At 49.7% G+C, this 15,402-nt stretch overlaps 1 protein-coding gene across 1 annotated transcript in view; it reads right to left on the bottom strand.

The window, feature by feature from the left end:
* The window catches only part of LOC147101672 (adenylate kinase isoenzyme 1-like), a 191,884-nt gene that overhangs the window by 137,375 nt on the left and 39,107 nt on the right, over positions 1-15,402 (bottom strand). Inside the window, exons 6-7 of the mRNA XM_085965447.1 lie at positions 14,349-14,462; positions 10,880-11,071 (exon numbers count right to left, since the gene is read on the bottom strand). Coding sequence (XP_085821573.1) covers positions 10,880-11,071; positions 14,349-14,462 — 306 coding nt within the window. The remainder of the gene's footprint in view (positions 1-10,879; positions 11,072-14,348; positions 14,463-15,402) is intronic.

Raw genomic sequence — 15,402 nt, 5'->3', positions numbered from 1 at the left:
CACAGAGTGCATCGCATGTGACTCCAAGCCTGTACCCACCCACCCCCCCACCCATCAGGTCTTTCCAGCAGCAGTCACTGGCCAGTCATTTAGCCCTCCCTAAAAGTCTGGGGATCGAACCTGGGATCTTCCTCTTCTGCATGGCTCAGGACCATCAACTGAACCATAAGAGGAGCTGGGATTTCATGACTTGACCTGACCCACAATGTGGGTAAATGTGATTAGAGCTACTGGCTCACGTTGGAGGGTAAACGCTGACATGGACTGTAACGTAAGAAAACTACTAGGCACTTGGTCTAAGCATTAAACAAAGCTTTAATCAACTGTTTTTCAACATGGAGATCTAGTTGTGTCCTTCACTAGTTCCTGTTAAAGAATGTCCTGCGCAAGCTGGGCCCATACCTGAGTATTTATACTCTCCCTGGACAGCGCCACCAGCAGGCCGCCCAGTATTATTTCATGTCATTTCCACATGAATGACAAGATTCATGTCAGACTGGTTGGGTTGAACGGCCTGTTTCCATGTTGTAACCTCGGTGTATTTTTAGGTATAAAGCTGGATGCGCTCCATCAATTACTGCACCCCTGCCAGTGAAGCTTAGTACATTAGGGAATTTTCAGGTCCGAATTTGCAACAGATGCAAGTACAGTGGTTGTCTCTCAGGTGTAGAGAGATGGACTTGTATCTCATATGTCCCAATATCCTACCACTGCTTCATGCACACACAAGAAGGGACGTTTCGAATGCTGCTCACACTTTGGCTGCTTTGTGTTAGGTTTCTCATTGTTATCGTGGGTAAGTGGATGGCGAGGGTGTGACGGCTGCCTGTGGCTGAAGACATGGGAACAAGAGTCATCCCCTTTTGCAATAGTCAACTTGGCTCAGTTGGTAGTTTTCTTGCTTCTGAGTCAGAAGTTTGTGGGTTCAATCTTCCTTAGGTTCGGCATGATCCAACGGAATGGCGGGACAGGCTGGAGGGGCTGAATGGCCTCCTCCTGTTCCTATGATAGCCCAGTGCAGTGGAGTGCGAGAGGTGTTGTTCTTGTGATGAGATGGTAAAAGAAAGAAAGACTTGCATTTCTACAGCGCCTTTCACGACCACCGGACGTCTCAAAGTGCTTTACAGCCAATGAAGTACTTTTTGAAGTGGAGTCACTGTTGTAATGTGGGAAACGCGGCAGCCAATTGGCGCACAGCAAGCTCCCACAAACAGCAATGTGATAATAACCAGATAATCTGGTTTTGTTATGTTGGCCGAGTGATAAATATTGGCCAGGACACCAGGGGGAACTCCCCTGCTCTTCTTCGAAACAGTGGCCATGGAATCTTTTACATCCACCTGAGAGAGCAGACAGGGCCTCGGTGTAACATCTCATTCGAAAGACGGCACCTCCGACAGTGCAGCACTCCCTCAGTACTGTCACCCTAGATTTTTGTGCGCAAGTCTCTGGAGTGGGGACATGAACCTCACAACCTTCTGACTCAGAGAGCGAGGGTGCTGCCCACTGAGCCACGGCTGACTAATCGAAGTCTTGGCTGCCTGTTCTAGTGGTTCAGATCACTATTCAAAGAGAGTTCTCCTGGTGTCCTGGTCAACGCTCCACCCTCAACCAACGCCGCCAAAAATAGATCAACCGGTCATTCATCGCACTGTGGAACTTCTCTGTGTACAAAATGGCTAAAGCAATTGTCGATGTAGCAACATTTCATTACACTTTAAAGTAATTCATTATACGTGAAGCGCTTTGAGACGTTCATGGGAGATGTGATGAATGAAAGCCTTTATTTCTTTCAAAATAAAAAAATGGAAACAAAGACGTATTTCCATGAAGATGAGGGACAGGAAAGATGATGTCAGGCTCTGGTGATCTGATGGGGGAAACGTGTACATTTTATAGGTGTGTAGTGGGGGGAGAGGATTATATCTACGTTCCGTGCTGTTAGTGGACTCACTGGTCCTGGGTGGTTGCTGGGTCTCACTGTTGCCAGGACATTGGGACGGCGTATGATTCCTGCTTCTGTAGCTGTACGCGCCTCTCACTAGCTGTCAGCCGTGGCTCAGTGGGCAGCACTCTCGCCTCTGAGTCAGAAGGTTGTGGGCTCATAGTCCCGCTCCATGAGACTTGAGAGCAAATTCTAGGCTGACACTCCAGTGCAGTGCTGAGGGAGTGCTGCACTGTCGGAGGTGCCGTCTTTCGGATGAGACGTTAAACCGAGGCCCAGTCTGCTCTTTCAGGTGGATGTAAAAGATCCCATGACACTATTCAAAGAAGAGCGGGGGAGTTATCTCTGGTGTCCTGGCCAATATTTATCTTAAACCAAAATCTATAACAGATTATTTGTTCATTATCACATTGCAGTTCGTGGGAGCTTGCTGTGCGCAAATTGGCTGCCACGTTTCCTACATTACAACAGTGACTACACTTCAAAAGTACTTATACGATAGCAAAATACTGCGGATGCTGGATGATGTAAGAAAACTACTAGGCACTTGGTCTAAGCGTTAAACTAAGCTTTAATCATCTGTTTTACAACATGGAGGTCTAGTTGTGTCCTTCACTAGTTCCTGTTAAGAATGTCCTGCGCAAGCTGGGCCCGTGCCTGAGTATTTATACTCTCCCTGGACAGCGCCACCCGTAGGCCGCTCAGTATTATTTCATAAGTCTTTCTTTCATGAATGACTGATTCATGTTATTGGAAATCCTGAAACGTTAACTCTGTTTCTCTCTCCACGGATGCTGCCCTGGCCTGCTGAGTTTTTCCAGCGTTTTCTGTTGTCACTTCAAAAGTACTTCATTGGCTGTAAAGCGCTTTGGGACGTCCTGAGGTCGTGAAAGGCGCTACAGAAATGCAAGTTCTTTTTTTTTATTCCTTGGTGGAATTGTGTTTTTGCGGGTTGGGTGGGGGGAGGAGGGGGATATGTGTCAGTGCTCTTTAGCCTTCTAGAGCTGCCCACCAGTTGAGCAGCCAACGTGAGGTGGTGGTCTGACACACAAGGAGACGCCCCTTACCACTGGTTTGTTGCGCAATGCTATAGCAGCACTGAGTCCAATTTATTTTTAATAGGTAGAAAGCAGCTAATCAATTCCTGGCATTGTCTGCCGTTGAATCAAAGCCGGGAAGTTTTTCGAGAAAAAAAAACTCTCCACAGCCTCCTCTCCCTTAGCAACCAGGGTCCGAACTTACACAATCGCCTGATGGTGCTGGAAGGGTGGATTATTCTGCCTGAGCGCAAGGGAGAGTAGGTGAGACAAAAAATGTCAATGAGGTGAACAACTTCTAAGGTTTTCAAAACAGGCTGCTGTTGTGTGATATGTTAATTGGATGATTCATTCAGACACCCGACTGAAGGCTGGAAACAATATACTCTTAAGATATGCTCAGCTGGCTTGAGTGGAGTGTTACTGTTGTAGCTCTTGCCTCTGTGCAATCTGTTCATCTCCTCCGCCATTTTGAAAAGAAAAGAACACCTTCTTCTTTCTGAAGACATCCTTGCCTGGTGCAAGGCCTGTGAGTGGGTCTCGGCAATTTTGGGCCTTCATTTTCTTGAATTTTGAGCCCCATGCCTCATCCTGAAGACCGCTGCCTCTCGCTAGGCTACAATTCCAGAGAACGGCAACATTTTCCCAGTATCCCTGGGGAGGGGTGAAAGTTCCACAACCGTGCTCCTGGCGCATTTCGGAAGTGCCTATCTGGGACTGGTGCAGTCCCAGCCTGTGATTTTCTCTCTGTCAATCACCGCCTGGAATGGTCCCGACTCGGGCCTAGATTCGCCCCACTGGAGCTGGTTTTTAATTGCTGATTTAAAAAAAAACCTGCTTGTTTTATTTTCAGGTGTTTTCCAGATCCTATTTTTGGTTTTGAAAAGCAGGAGAAAATCAGAGGGCGGGGGGGAGGGAAAGGAGGGGAAATTGAACCTCAAATTTTTACGGGTAAAATCAGATAAAATCCGTTAAAAAAAAAACCTGCATTTATTTGGAAGAGTGCTAAAATCCAAGAAACAAGTCAGGCGCTAATTCTGAAGAAAGGTCATTGGCCTGAAACGTTAGCTATACGGTGGGAGCGAGCACTGACACAGACGCAATGGGCCGAAAGGCCTCCTTCTACCTATGGTCTCTATGACGGGTAGGCTCAGGAACAAACGTTCGCCACTCTGCTGTGCCTCCCACCAGAGTCTAGCGCCACAAGCCTATATTGAAGGGCCACCAGAGAAGTTATTATACAGATCATGGTCACTCCTGGCATTTTGCTAAATATGCAAGCTCGGGTAATGGAGTCTGACGTAAGAAAACTACTAGGCACTTGGTCTAAGCATTAAACAAAGCTTTAATCAACTGTTTTACAACATGGAGGTCTAGTTGTGTCCTTCACTAGTTCCTGTTAAGAATGTCCTGCGCAAGCTGGGCCCGTGCCCGAGTATTTATACTCTCCCAGGACAGCGCCACCCGCAGGCCGCTCAGTATTATTTCATAAGTCTTTCTTTCATGAATGACTGATTCATGTCAGAGTCCCTACCTTCTCTCCAACCAGGTGGAGTTGGCTTGGACTGAATTACTGAGCACAGTGGGCTAGGACTTCCATTATCAGATGGGTTTACGATGGTTTGTCATGATTTTGAAGAATGGGATTTGAAGAGCGTCACAGCTCTTTGGCCTCCTGTTCTGTTGTCCCCAGACTAACTGCCCCAGTCCTCAGGAACTCTGTCAGAAAAGGATATTAGTCATCCAGGTAACTTATAGCATCCACCTCCTTGGTCTATATCAGAATGGATTCGCATTTTGCGTAGGTCAGGTAATTTATCAACGGCAACAGGGCCAGATGGTACGCAGTCACTTTCTCTAATTCATTCCTTCTCACAACCTCAAAAGTGGAACTCCTCACGTTGCTCAGTCTTTCCTTCCTCCTGCAAGCTACAGGCTGTTAAACCTCAAGCTTGGCATCATGTACTTACTGCTTCCTGATTCCCCCCAGCTTCTCTTTTACTCTGTGCTCAACTTTGGGGCAGCCCTGCACTACGGACTTTGACCTTTCCCCTTTCTCAATATACATATATATATATATATATGTAAATCTATATTAAAAAAAAATCTCATAAAACCAACTGATGCTTGTTGGGAGCGCAGAAGAGTTGGGCAACGTACAGAGGAGTTGGATAATGGCCCAGAAATTCGGGTCGGGGGCTTCCCACAGGTGCAAGCCCCCGACCTGCACTTACCTAGCGCGCCGGCCGTTGTGCTGTGGGCCCGCATGGGATTCCGATCCTGGGCCTGCTCCAACTGCCGGCGCGCAGTGCTTGCATATCCCAGGGGCGCAGTTAGTTCGAAGCGTCCCCTATATTTTGAAAAAAATAATTTTATTTTCTAACGGGGCTAAAAATAAACTTACCTTGCTTTAAAGTATTTAAAAATAATAAACCTGTGTAAAAAATGTTTTAATTTGAATTAATTCACCACTTACCTTGTAAAAAGCAGGCCTTACGCCTGCTTTTTAAATGTGTAAATTCTGGAGACTTACCCTCCCGGGAAAACCTGCAAAAAAAACGCAAGTTCGATGCGCACGCGCAGCCTCTCCCGCGCATCCGCACGACCTCTTAAATCCTGCTTTCAGGGGAACGGACGTGCCGGTTTCCCGCGCATGCGCAGTGCATGCAGGAAACCGGCACTTCCATTGGGCCTATGGGTGAGTACCCCGTGCATACTCACCCGTGGAGACCCAAATTTCTGGGCCAATGTGTCTCCATTGGGCAAGGTTGGAGATTTCCCCGTAGCAAAATGAATGCATCAGGAGCCTTGGTCCAACAGGTGATGGCCAATTTTATATCTGAACTACTACACACGAGGATACTGGCCTCCAGGTGACAATGTAGGGTTCTGTGGGATGAGAGGCGTTGCTTGTAGCTTTGCTGCTGGTATTCCATCTGGTTTAATTGCATCATCACTAAACACTGAGCTACGGCAGCTCTCCTGTTCCTGCTGTAATGGTGTAAGGTGAACGGCCCTATAGGTGGGTCAAATTTGCCACCCTTTCTAAGGATAGGTACTACATTATGAAAAGATCATAGAATCATAAAAAGAATATAGAGCCTTTCACGACCACCAGACGTCTCAAAGCGCTTTACAACCAATGAATTACTTTTAGAAGTGGAGTCACTGTTGTAATGTGGGAAACACAGCAACCAATTTGCGCACAGCAAGCTCCCACAAACAGCAATGTGATAATGACCAGATAATCTGTTTTAGTGATGTTGGTTGAGGGATAAGTATTGGCCAGGACACCGGGGATAACTCCCCTGCTCTTCTTCGAAATAGTGGCTGTGGGATCTTTTGCATCCACCTAAGAGAGCAGACGGGACCTCAGTTTAACGTCTCATCTGAAAGACGGCACCTCCGACAGTGCGGCACTCCCTCAGCACTGCACTGGGAGTGTCAGCCTAGATTGATGCGCTGAAGTCCCTGGAGTTGGACTTGAACCCAAAACCTTCTGACTCAGAGGCGAGGGTGGTACCCACTGAGCCACAGCTGACACTACAACACAGAAGGAGGCCATTCGGCCCATCGTGCATGTGCCGGCTCTTTGGTAGAACCACTCAATTAGTTCCCCTCCCCTGCTCTTTCTCCACAGCCCTGCAAATTTTTTCCCTTCAAGTACTTCTCCAATTCCCTTTTGAATGTTACGACTGAATCTGCTTCCACCGCCCTTTCAGGCAGCACATTCCAGATCACAACAACTCCTTATTTACTCTATCAAAACCATTCATGATTTTGAACACCTCTATCAAATCTCCTCATAACCTCTCTGCTTTCAGGAGAACAACCCCAGCTTCTCCAGTCTCTCCACACAACTGATGTCCCTCATCCCTGGTACCATTCTAGTAAATAGCTCCTGCACTCTCTCCAAGTCCTTGACAACCTTCCTAAAGTGCGGTGCCCAGAATTGAACACAATACTCCAGCTGAGGCCTAACCAGTGTTTTATAAAGGTTTAGCATCACTTCCTTGCTTTTGTAGTCTATGCCTCTATTAATGAAGCCCAGGATCCCATCTGCTTTATTAATGGCCTGCTCAACTTGTCCTCCCACCTTCAAGGATTTGTGTATCTACACCCCCAGGTTTCTCTGTTCCTGCGCCCACTTTGTTTTTTAAATTGGGAAACATTGACAAAGAGTTGACGCCCCTTAGCACTGGGCACCAAGGCTGAAAAGAACAGGAGAGATGAGGCAAAGCAGGAAGTAATGGTTCAGTAACGTCACGCCTGGGTTGTAAACCTGGCTCCGCACCTGACTTATCCGCACCTCACCACAGAGCGTGTCCGGCATTTCTGGTTGGGATTCTGGGTTTTAAAAGCCTGCCGATTGTAAGAGGAAAGAGAGATTGAGCGAGGGACGGAGTTCCACGTTTCGGAAGTCCTGCGAAACTGTGTGATCAGTCTTCACTTCGGTGCAGTGAGGATGCAGGCAGGGAGGAAGGAGGCCAGAGAGGGCGGCGCATTTAGTGCTCAGTGCGAAGGAGAGAGGGAAGGTCAGGTGGACAATGGCCGTGCTGGTAGGAAAAATACAGAGCGAGAGAGACAAGAAAGGGCGTTGTGGAAAGCGAGATTAGAAGCTAGAATACTGGCCTATCAGAGAACAAGATGAATTCTTAGCTGATTGACTGCGGAGGATCTGCTCAAGGCCAGAAACAAAGCCTTTTATTCATCATCTGCAGAATGATGAAGTGACGAGTGCTGCTTTTCAATATCTTTAAATTGAAGCCTAATGAGCCCCATTAAAGGCTGACCATCAGCGACCTCGGACAGGATTCTCTACACCGAACACAATGCCATTGAGCAGTTGCTTTCTGTTAAGAGGACACCATTAGCGCAGGACGAATTAAGCTCCCCTCCCCTCAAAAGGATACAGTGCAGACTTATATTTGGACTTAAACTACAGGTTCACTGAGTTGCTCGGGAACTGTGCTCGACTCCCACTGTAGCGCCAGCGAGAGTGGGGCGGGAAATGGCAGGCGTCCAGTTGCACCCACGTCCCCGCCGTTTTCCGGAAGCTTCCAGTTGCCTTACAAGGGATGGAATCTGTGCCTGCCCCTTACAAGGCCAACGATGTCAGGGGGTGATCCCCAGGGGGTGGGGGGGGGCAGGAGGCGGGGGGGGGGCAGGGGCAGGGGGTGGGGGTGGGGGGGGCGGGAAAAGGGGGCGGGGTGGGAGGGGGTGGAGGCGGGGGGTGGGGGGGTGGCGGGGGCAGGGGGCGGGAAAAGGGGGTGGGGTGGGGGGTGGAGGTGGGGGCGGGGGGTGGCGGGGGCAGGGGGCGGGAAAAGGGGGTGGGGCGGGGGGTGGGGGCGGGGGGTGGGGGTGGTGGGGGCAGGGGGCGGGAAAAGGGGGTGGGAGGGGCTGGGGTGGGTGGGTGGAGGCGGGGGGTGGGGGTGGGGGGGCGGGGGCGGGGGTTGGGGGGGCGGGGGTGGAGGTTGGGAGGGTGGGGTCAGGGGGGGTGGAGGTTGTGGGGGGCGGGGGCGGGGTGTGGGGTGGGTGGGGTCAGGGGCTGGGGGTGGGGGGGGTGGAGGTTGTGGGGGGCGGGGGGGTGGGGTGGGGCAGGGGGCAGGCAGGGTCTCCCTAGACTGGCGACTATGCCGAGAGAAGTGAGTTGTTCAGAACAAGGGGACAGAACCTTCAAATTAGAGCCAGGCCGTTCAGGGGTGATGTCAGGAAGCAGCTTCTTCGCACAAAGGGTTAGTGGAAATCTGGAACTCCCCCACAAAAAGCTGTTGAGGCTGGGGGTCAAATTAAAAATGTCAAAACTGAGATTGATAGATTTTTGTTAGGTAAAGGTATTAAGGGTGACTGAACCAAGGCGGGTAGATAGAGTTAAGATACAGATCAACCATGATGTAATTGATAGGCGGAACAGACGTGAGGGGCTGAATGGCCTCCTCATGTTCCTACGTACTGGTCTCCTGAGGGGCACAACTAGGTCTCATTGGGACGCTCCTTCCCCCACCACCCCCACCCACAACGACCAGAGAGTTTACTTTTAACAAGAAAGAAAGAATTACTTGCATTTCCATCGCACCTTTCACGACCACTGGACGTCTCAAAGCGCTTTACAGCCAATGAAGTATTTTTGAAGTGTAGTCACCGTCGTGACTAGACAACAGCCCCAAGAGGGCCGCTCAATGGGATCCGATGGTCAGGCTAGGGCAAACATCTCACCCCCGTCCCCCCACCCCCCCAACTGGGAGATGTCAGGAACCACCACTTCACAGAAGGGGAGTGGAAATCTGGAACTCCCTCCCCCAAAAGGCTGTGGCTGCTGGATCAGTTTCTGTGCACGGCTGATTGGGGATCATTTTAACCCCACTCGTCTGGCAGGAAAGGCACGGGATTGGTGGAAGGCCGGTTTTACACCCCATCTGATACTGGGGTGCACAAATAGCATCGCACCCGATCCCGTCAGTTTCCCAACGGCTGAGATAAGTTAAAATTGCTCCACTGGGCCTGAACATAAGAACATAGGAAATAGGAGCAGGAGTCGGCCATTCAGTCCCTCGAGCCTGCTCTGCCATTCAATAAGATCATGGCTGATCTTCGACCTCAACTCCACTTTCCCGCCCCATCCCCATATCCCTTGATCCCCTTAGTGCCCAAGAATCTATCGATCTCTATCTTGAATATACTCAACGACTGAGCCTCCACAGCCCTCTGGGGTAGAGAATTCCAAAGATTCACCACCCTCTGAGTGAAGAAATTTCTCCTCATCTCAGTCCTAAATGGCCGACCCCTTATCCTGAGACTGTGACCCCGTGTTCTAGACTCCCCAGCCAGGGAAAATAATCGGTGCAGCCTTTTTAAAGAAGACTCCACACTCTCAACTAGTTCTGAGCTGCGCAATCAGCAGAAAGGAAGGAAAGAACTTGCGTTCATATAGCACCTTACACATCCTCAGCATGCCCCAAAGCACTTCCCAGCCGGTGAATTACTTTTCAGGTCTGGCCGCTCTTGTTTTATAGGCAAACACAGCAACCAATTTGCATGCAGCAAGGTCCCACATAACAGCGATGAGACAGACGACCAGATAACCTATTCTAGTGATGTTGGTTGAGGGATAAATATTGGCCAGGACTCCTCTACTTCAAACAGTGCCGTGTGATTCTTTTGTATCCACGTGAACAGGTGGATGGGGCCTTGGTTTAATACCAGATCCAAAAGACGGCACCTCCAACAGTGCAGCGCTCCCTCAGCACTGCACTGAAGTGTCAGCCTAGACTATGCGCTGAAAAAAGAAAAGAAATAACTTGCATTTCTATAGCGTCTTTCCTGACCGCAGGACATCCCAAAGTGCATTACAGCCAATGGAGTACCTCTGAAGCTAGTCACTGTTGTAATGTGGGAAACGCGGCAGCCAATTTGCGAACAGCAAGCTCCCACAAACAGCAATGTGATAATGACCAGGTAATCTGTTTTAGTGATGTTGGTTGAGGAATAAATATTGGCCCCAGGACACCGGGGAGAACTCCCCTGCTCTTCTTCAAAATAGTGCCATGGGATCTTTTATATCCGCCTGAGAGGGCCTTGGTTTAATGAAAGACGGCACCTCTGACAGTGCAGCACTCCCTCAGCACTGCACTGGGAGTGTCAGCCTAGATTATGTGCTGAAGTCTCCAGGGTGGGACTTGAACCCACAACCTTCTGAGTCAGAGGCGAGAGCGCTGCCCGCTGCGTCAAGCCAACACTGAAGTATTTACCTATGTTGACTGTTTTAAAAAGGAGTCAATATTTGCAGCGACTTTTATGAATGAATATTTGACAAAGGATAATAAACCAGAGGCGGGCTGCAAACAAAGGAACACAAAGATCTGAGAGCACCGTGTGCAGTTACCCACGGCGACCTTACCCGAACAATGAGCTCCTTCTCCTGGTAATACTTCACGATCAAGTTGATGTTCTGCTTGAAGGTTTCGACCCTCCGTTCGATGGCGTGACTGTTGTCATCCGGTCTGCCCTGCTGCGCAGATCGCTTCTCCAGGCGTTGTCGTAACCGGTGATTGGAGCAGGCCAGGAGCAGCACCAGGTCTGGAGAGCCGATCTGTATCAGCCACACACACACACAAAAAGGGAGAAGGATTCAACTCCTGAAGGAAACGCAGAAACTCCAAGATCACCACCCAACTAATTGTGGAAACGATCACAAGATAGTGAAAGTTGCGATGGGCACAAGGAAAATGGAGCAGCTTTTGTACCGAATGGAATACAAGATCGGACTTGCTGACGGCCGCCCACGTGCTTACATAGAAACATAGAAGATAGGAGCAGGAGTAGGCCATTCGGCCCCTCGAGCCTGCTCCGCCATTCAATGAGATCATGGCTGATCATCCAAATTCAGTACCCTGTCCCTGCCTTCTCCCCATATCCCTTGATCCCTTTAGCCTTAAGAAATATATCTAACTCCTTCTTGAATATATTTAATGAATTGGCCTCAACTGCTTTCTGTGGTAGAGAATTCCACAGGTTCACCACTCTCTGGGTGAAGAAATTCCTCCTCATCTCAGTCCTAAATGGCTTACCCCTTATCCTTAGACATTGACCCCTGGTTCTGGACTCCCCCGCCATCGGGAACATCCTTCCAGCATCTAGTCTGTGTAGTCCTGTTAGAATTTTATAAGTTTCAATGAGATCCTCTCTCATTCTTCTAAACTCTAGTGAGTATAAGCCTAATCGACCCAATCTCTCTTCATACTTCATTCCTGCCATCCCAGGTATCAGTCTGGTGAATCTTCGCTGCACTCCCTAGAACAGCTTTTGTACTGAATGGAATACAAGATCGGACTTGCTGACAGCCGCCCACGTGCTGAAAGCTGGCTGATGGATCAGATCGCTGCTGCTTCAGCTCGGGGGACTTGGCTTCAAATCCCAGTCCTGATTGATGGGCTGAACATCTCACTGCTGTCTGCTGTCCAGCTTCTAGCCAAATGGGGTCGGGCAACAGTCCCAAGCTTCCCTCCCCCTTAGTGGGTGTCAATCCGCAGCTCCAGCACCACCTGACAATGAGGCAGATGCTGGGAGGCCTCTGGGTGACTGATGTGGGAAAAGGGGACGAATAGGGGGGGCGCTCTTCTGACTCTCCAATTAGGGCACTGACATGAATCTTGTCATTCATGTGGAAATGACTTATGAAATGATACTGGGCGGCCTGCTGGTGGCGCTGTCCAGGGAGAGTATAAATACTTGGGCACGGGCCCAGCTTGCTCAGGACATTCTTTAACAGGAACTAGTGAAGGACACAACTAGATCTCTATGTTGTAAAACAGTTGATTAAAGCCTTGTTTAATACTTAGACCAAGTGCCTAGTAGTTTTCTTACATCAGGCACGTTCTTGGGAAAACAACATGGGCGGGATTATGCAAAAACAGGTGGAATTGCACCGGTCTCCCGTTATACGCCCCGCCCAATATTCAGTTCCGTTGACTTCAATAGCACAGAATATCGGGTGTGTGGTATAACGGGCGGCCAAAGCGATACCGCCTGCCTTGCGTCCCCGCCCAAGACCAGGTTCACCCCCCCCCCCCCCAGTATTTATATAACACCGTTACCGTACAAAATGTCAAGGGGTTTAGAGAGCACAGCTGAAGGTGGCTGAAGGCACTGCCACCAATGGTGGGGTGGAGTCAGAGGGCCAAAGGGGGGGGGGGCAGGAGAGGACACAAGGTTGGAGGAGGTTGTAGAAGTAGGGTGGGGGGGGGAGTGAGGTAATGGAGGGGTTGAAGAGAAGGATGAGAATTATAAAATTCAATACGATGGGGGCCTAAGAGCCAGTGTAGGTCATTGCGGACAGGAGTGGTGGGCGAGCGGGACTTGGTGCAGGACCGGATACAAGCAGCTGAGTTTTGGGGGTGGGGGAGGGTTCCTGGCCAGGAGGACATTGGAGAAGTTAAGTCTAGAGTGCAGAGGCAGTGTTACTTTGCATCTAACCTGCACGACAGCTGACTTGGGAGTGCCCCGTGCTGGGCTTGAGTGCCAAAAGTGGAAAAATATTTCATTCTCCAGAACTGAGAACCTAAGAACATAAGAAATAGGAGCAGGAGTCGGCCATACGGCCCCTCGAGCCTGCTCCGCCAATCAATAAGATCATGGCTGATCTTCGACCTCAACTCCACTTTCCCGCCCGATCCCCATATCCCTTGATTCCCCTAGAGTCCAAAAATCTGTCGATCTCAGCCTTGAATATACTCAATGACTGAGCATCCACTGTCATCTGGGGCAGAAAATTCCAAAGATTCACAACCCTGAGTGAAGAAATTCCTCCTCATCTCGATCTTAAATGGCCGACCCCTTATTCTGAGACTATGCCCCCTAGTTCTAGACTCTCCAGCCAGGGGAAACAACCTTTCAGCATCTACCCTGTCAATCCACCTCAGAATCCTATGTTTCAATGAGATCACCTCTCATTCTTCTAAACTCCAGAGAGTATAGGCCCATTCTACTCAATCTCTCCTCATAGGACAACCCTCTCATCCCAGGGATCAGTTTCATATGCAAGCAAAGTAAAGAATGGATTTCTGTTGAGGAGTAGAATATGTTGTAGTCAGTAGTGCGATGTCGTGAAAATCATCAATCAGGAGTCTGCTTCCAATCCACTCGGGGATAAGTCAACTTTGGCTGGTCGCGATGGGGAAGGGGCTTATTTCTGCTCAGAGCCACTACTTGATGGTCTGGCTGAGATCAGGAGTGCACTGCGTGAGAGAAATCATGGGGAATGGATCACTTCCAACTTGTCTATGGAGCAGTGCTCCTGCACTGAGGTACCGGGGGGTGAATTTCTGCGGGGCGTGAGATTCTCCTGCTTGTCCAACGTAACTTTGGCGGAAAAGCTGTGGAAACCCCCTGGAAAACGCCATTTATCCTGTTTATCCTCGGTTTCTGCCGCTCCTCCACCAAAGTTACAGGCGGACAAGCGGGAGAAGGTCCCCGCGAAAATTCACCCCCACACAGAGCTACTGCCACTCCACCACTCGCTCCTGGTTCAAAGGTGAGGTTTCTATTTTGATGAAGGTATTTATTGTCCTTCGGTGTTCTCCACAATTGTCTAGGCCCCGCTTGGATCCTGCACCTCTGTTACCGAGAAGGCTGGCGGTCAGCCCCCTTCCAGCCTGTGGCCAATGTCACCATTTGGCTGACCACACTACGAGCCGTGCGATATTGGCTCAGTGGCCATCTCCAGGGTGACGGCTCAGCCTCCTCCCACCGCACCATTGTGGCGTGACCTCCCAACCCATGCTCCAAGATGGAGTATCACACGTCAGTACAGATTAGTTGTGAACGAGGCTGTAGTCTGCAGACCAGAGAAATGCACTGAGAGCCCTCACCTGTTCTTCAAAAGTGAAGGCTTGGCTGATCTCCTTGGGAAACCCATCTACGATGAAGCCTTTTGCGTCCGGGTGCTTCATGAACTGGTGCTTTAGCTCCTCAATGGCTGTTTCCTGAGACAGTATAAGGAAAGTCACGTTTTAGAGCGTATGGCACATTTCTGGGCTGGGAGATGGAGAAATGGTTCTCATGCCTTGGCTTCTAGCATTCCAACCCCAGATATCCCACACAACTCGCAGACACTTCTGAAAGATGGCCAGTGCCAGATTTTCAATGAAAGCGCCTCATCCAGGTCATAGGGCTGTGTCACTCATGCTAAGCAGCGTGGGTAAGAACTGCCCTCATTCAGGTGGGAGAACAAACCCATATGAGTGCAAGCTCAAATCAACAGTGCGTTGCATGCTCAGGAGGAGTGAAGTGTCGTATATATGGGAAACAATTTACAGTATCTGAAATCTTAATCAGTTGGTTGCGCCCTCAGCTCTGAGTCAGAAGGTTGTGGGTTCAAAAAAGAAAGACTTGCATTTCTATAGCGTCTTTCACGACCACTAGACGTCCCAAATCACTTTATAGCCATGATGAGAAGTACTTATGAAGTGTAGTCACTGTTGTAATGTGGGAAACACAGCAGCCAATTTGTGCACAGCAAGCTCCCACAAACAGCGATGTAATAATGACCAGATAATCTGTGTTTGTTATGTTGATTGAGGAATAAACATTGTCCAGGACATCAGGGATAACTCCCCTGCTCTGCTTCGAAATAGTGGCCGTGGGTTCTTTTACGTCCACCTGAGAGAGCAGACGGGGCCTCGGTTTAATGTCTCATCCGAAAAACAGCACCTCCGACAGTGCGGCACTCCCTCAGCACTGCACTGGAAGTGTCAGCCTAGATTTTTTGTGTTCAAGTCTCTGGAGCGGGACTATGAACCAACAACCTTCTGACTCAGAGGTGAGGGTGCTGCCCACTGAGCCACAGCCGACACTAAGTCCCACTCGAGATAGAGCACAAAAACTAGGCTGACACTCCCAGTGCAGTGCTGAGGGAGTGCGGCA

Source organism: Somniosus microcephalus, chromosome 23 (assembly GCF_052327205.1).
Source record: "Somniosus microcephalus isolate GS21.2 chromosome 23, FLI_Smic_1.0, whole genome shotgun sequence".
In the NCBI taxonomy this organism is placed as follows: Eukaryota; Metazoa; Chordata; class Chondrichthyes; order Squaliformes; family Somniosidae; genus Somniosus; species Somniosus microcephalus.
This window is presented reverse-complemented; position numbering and strand designations above follow the sequence as displayed.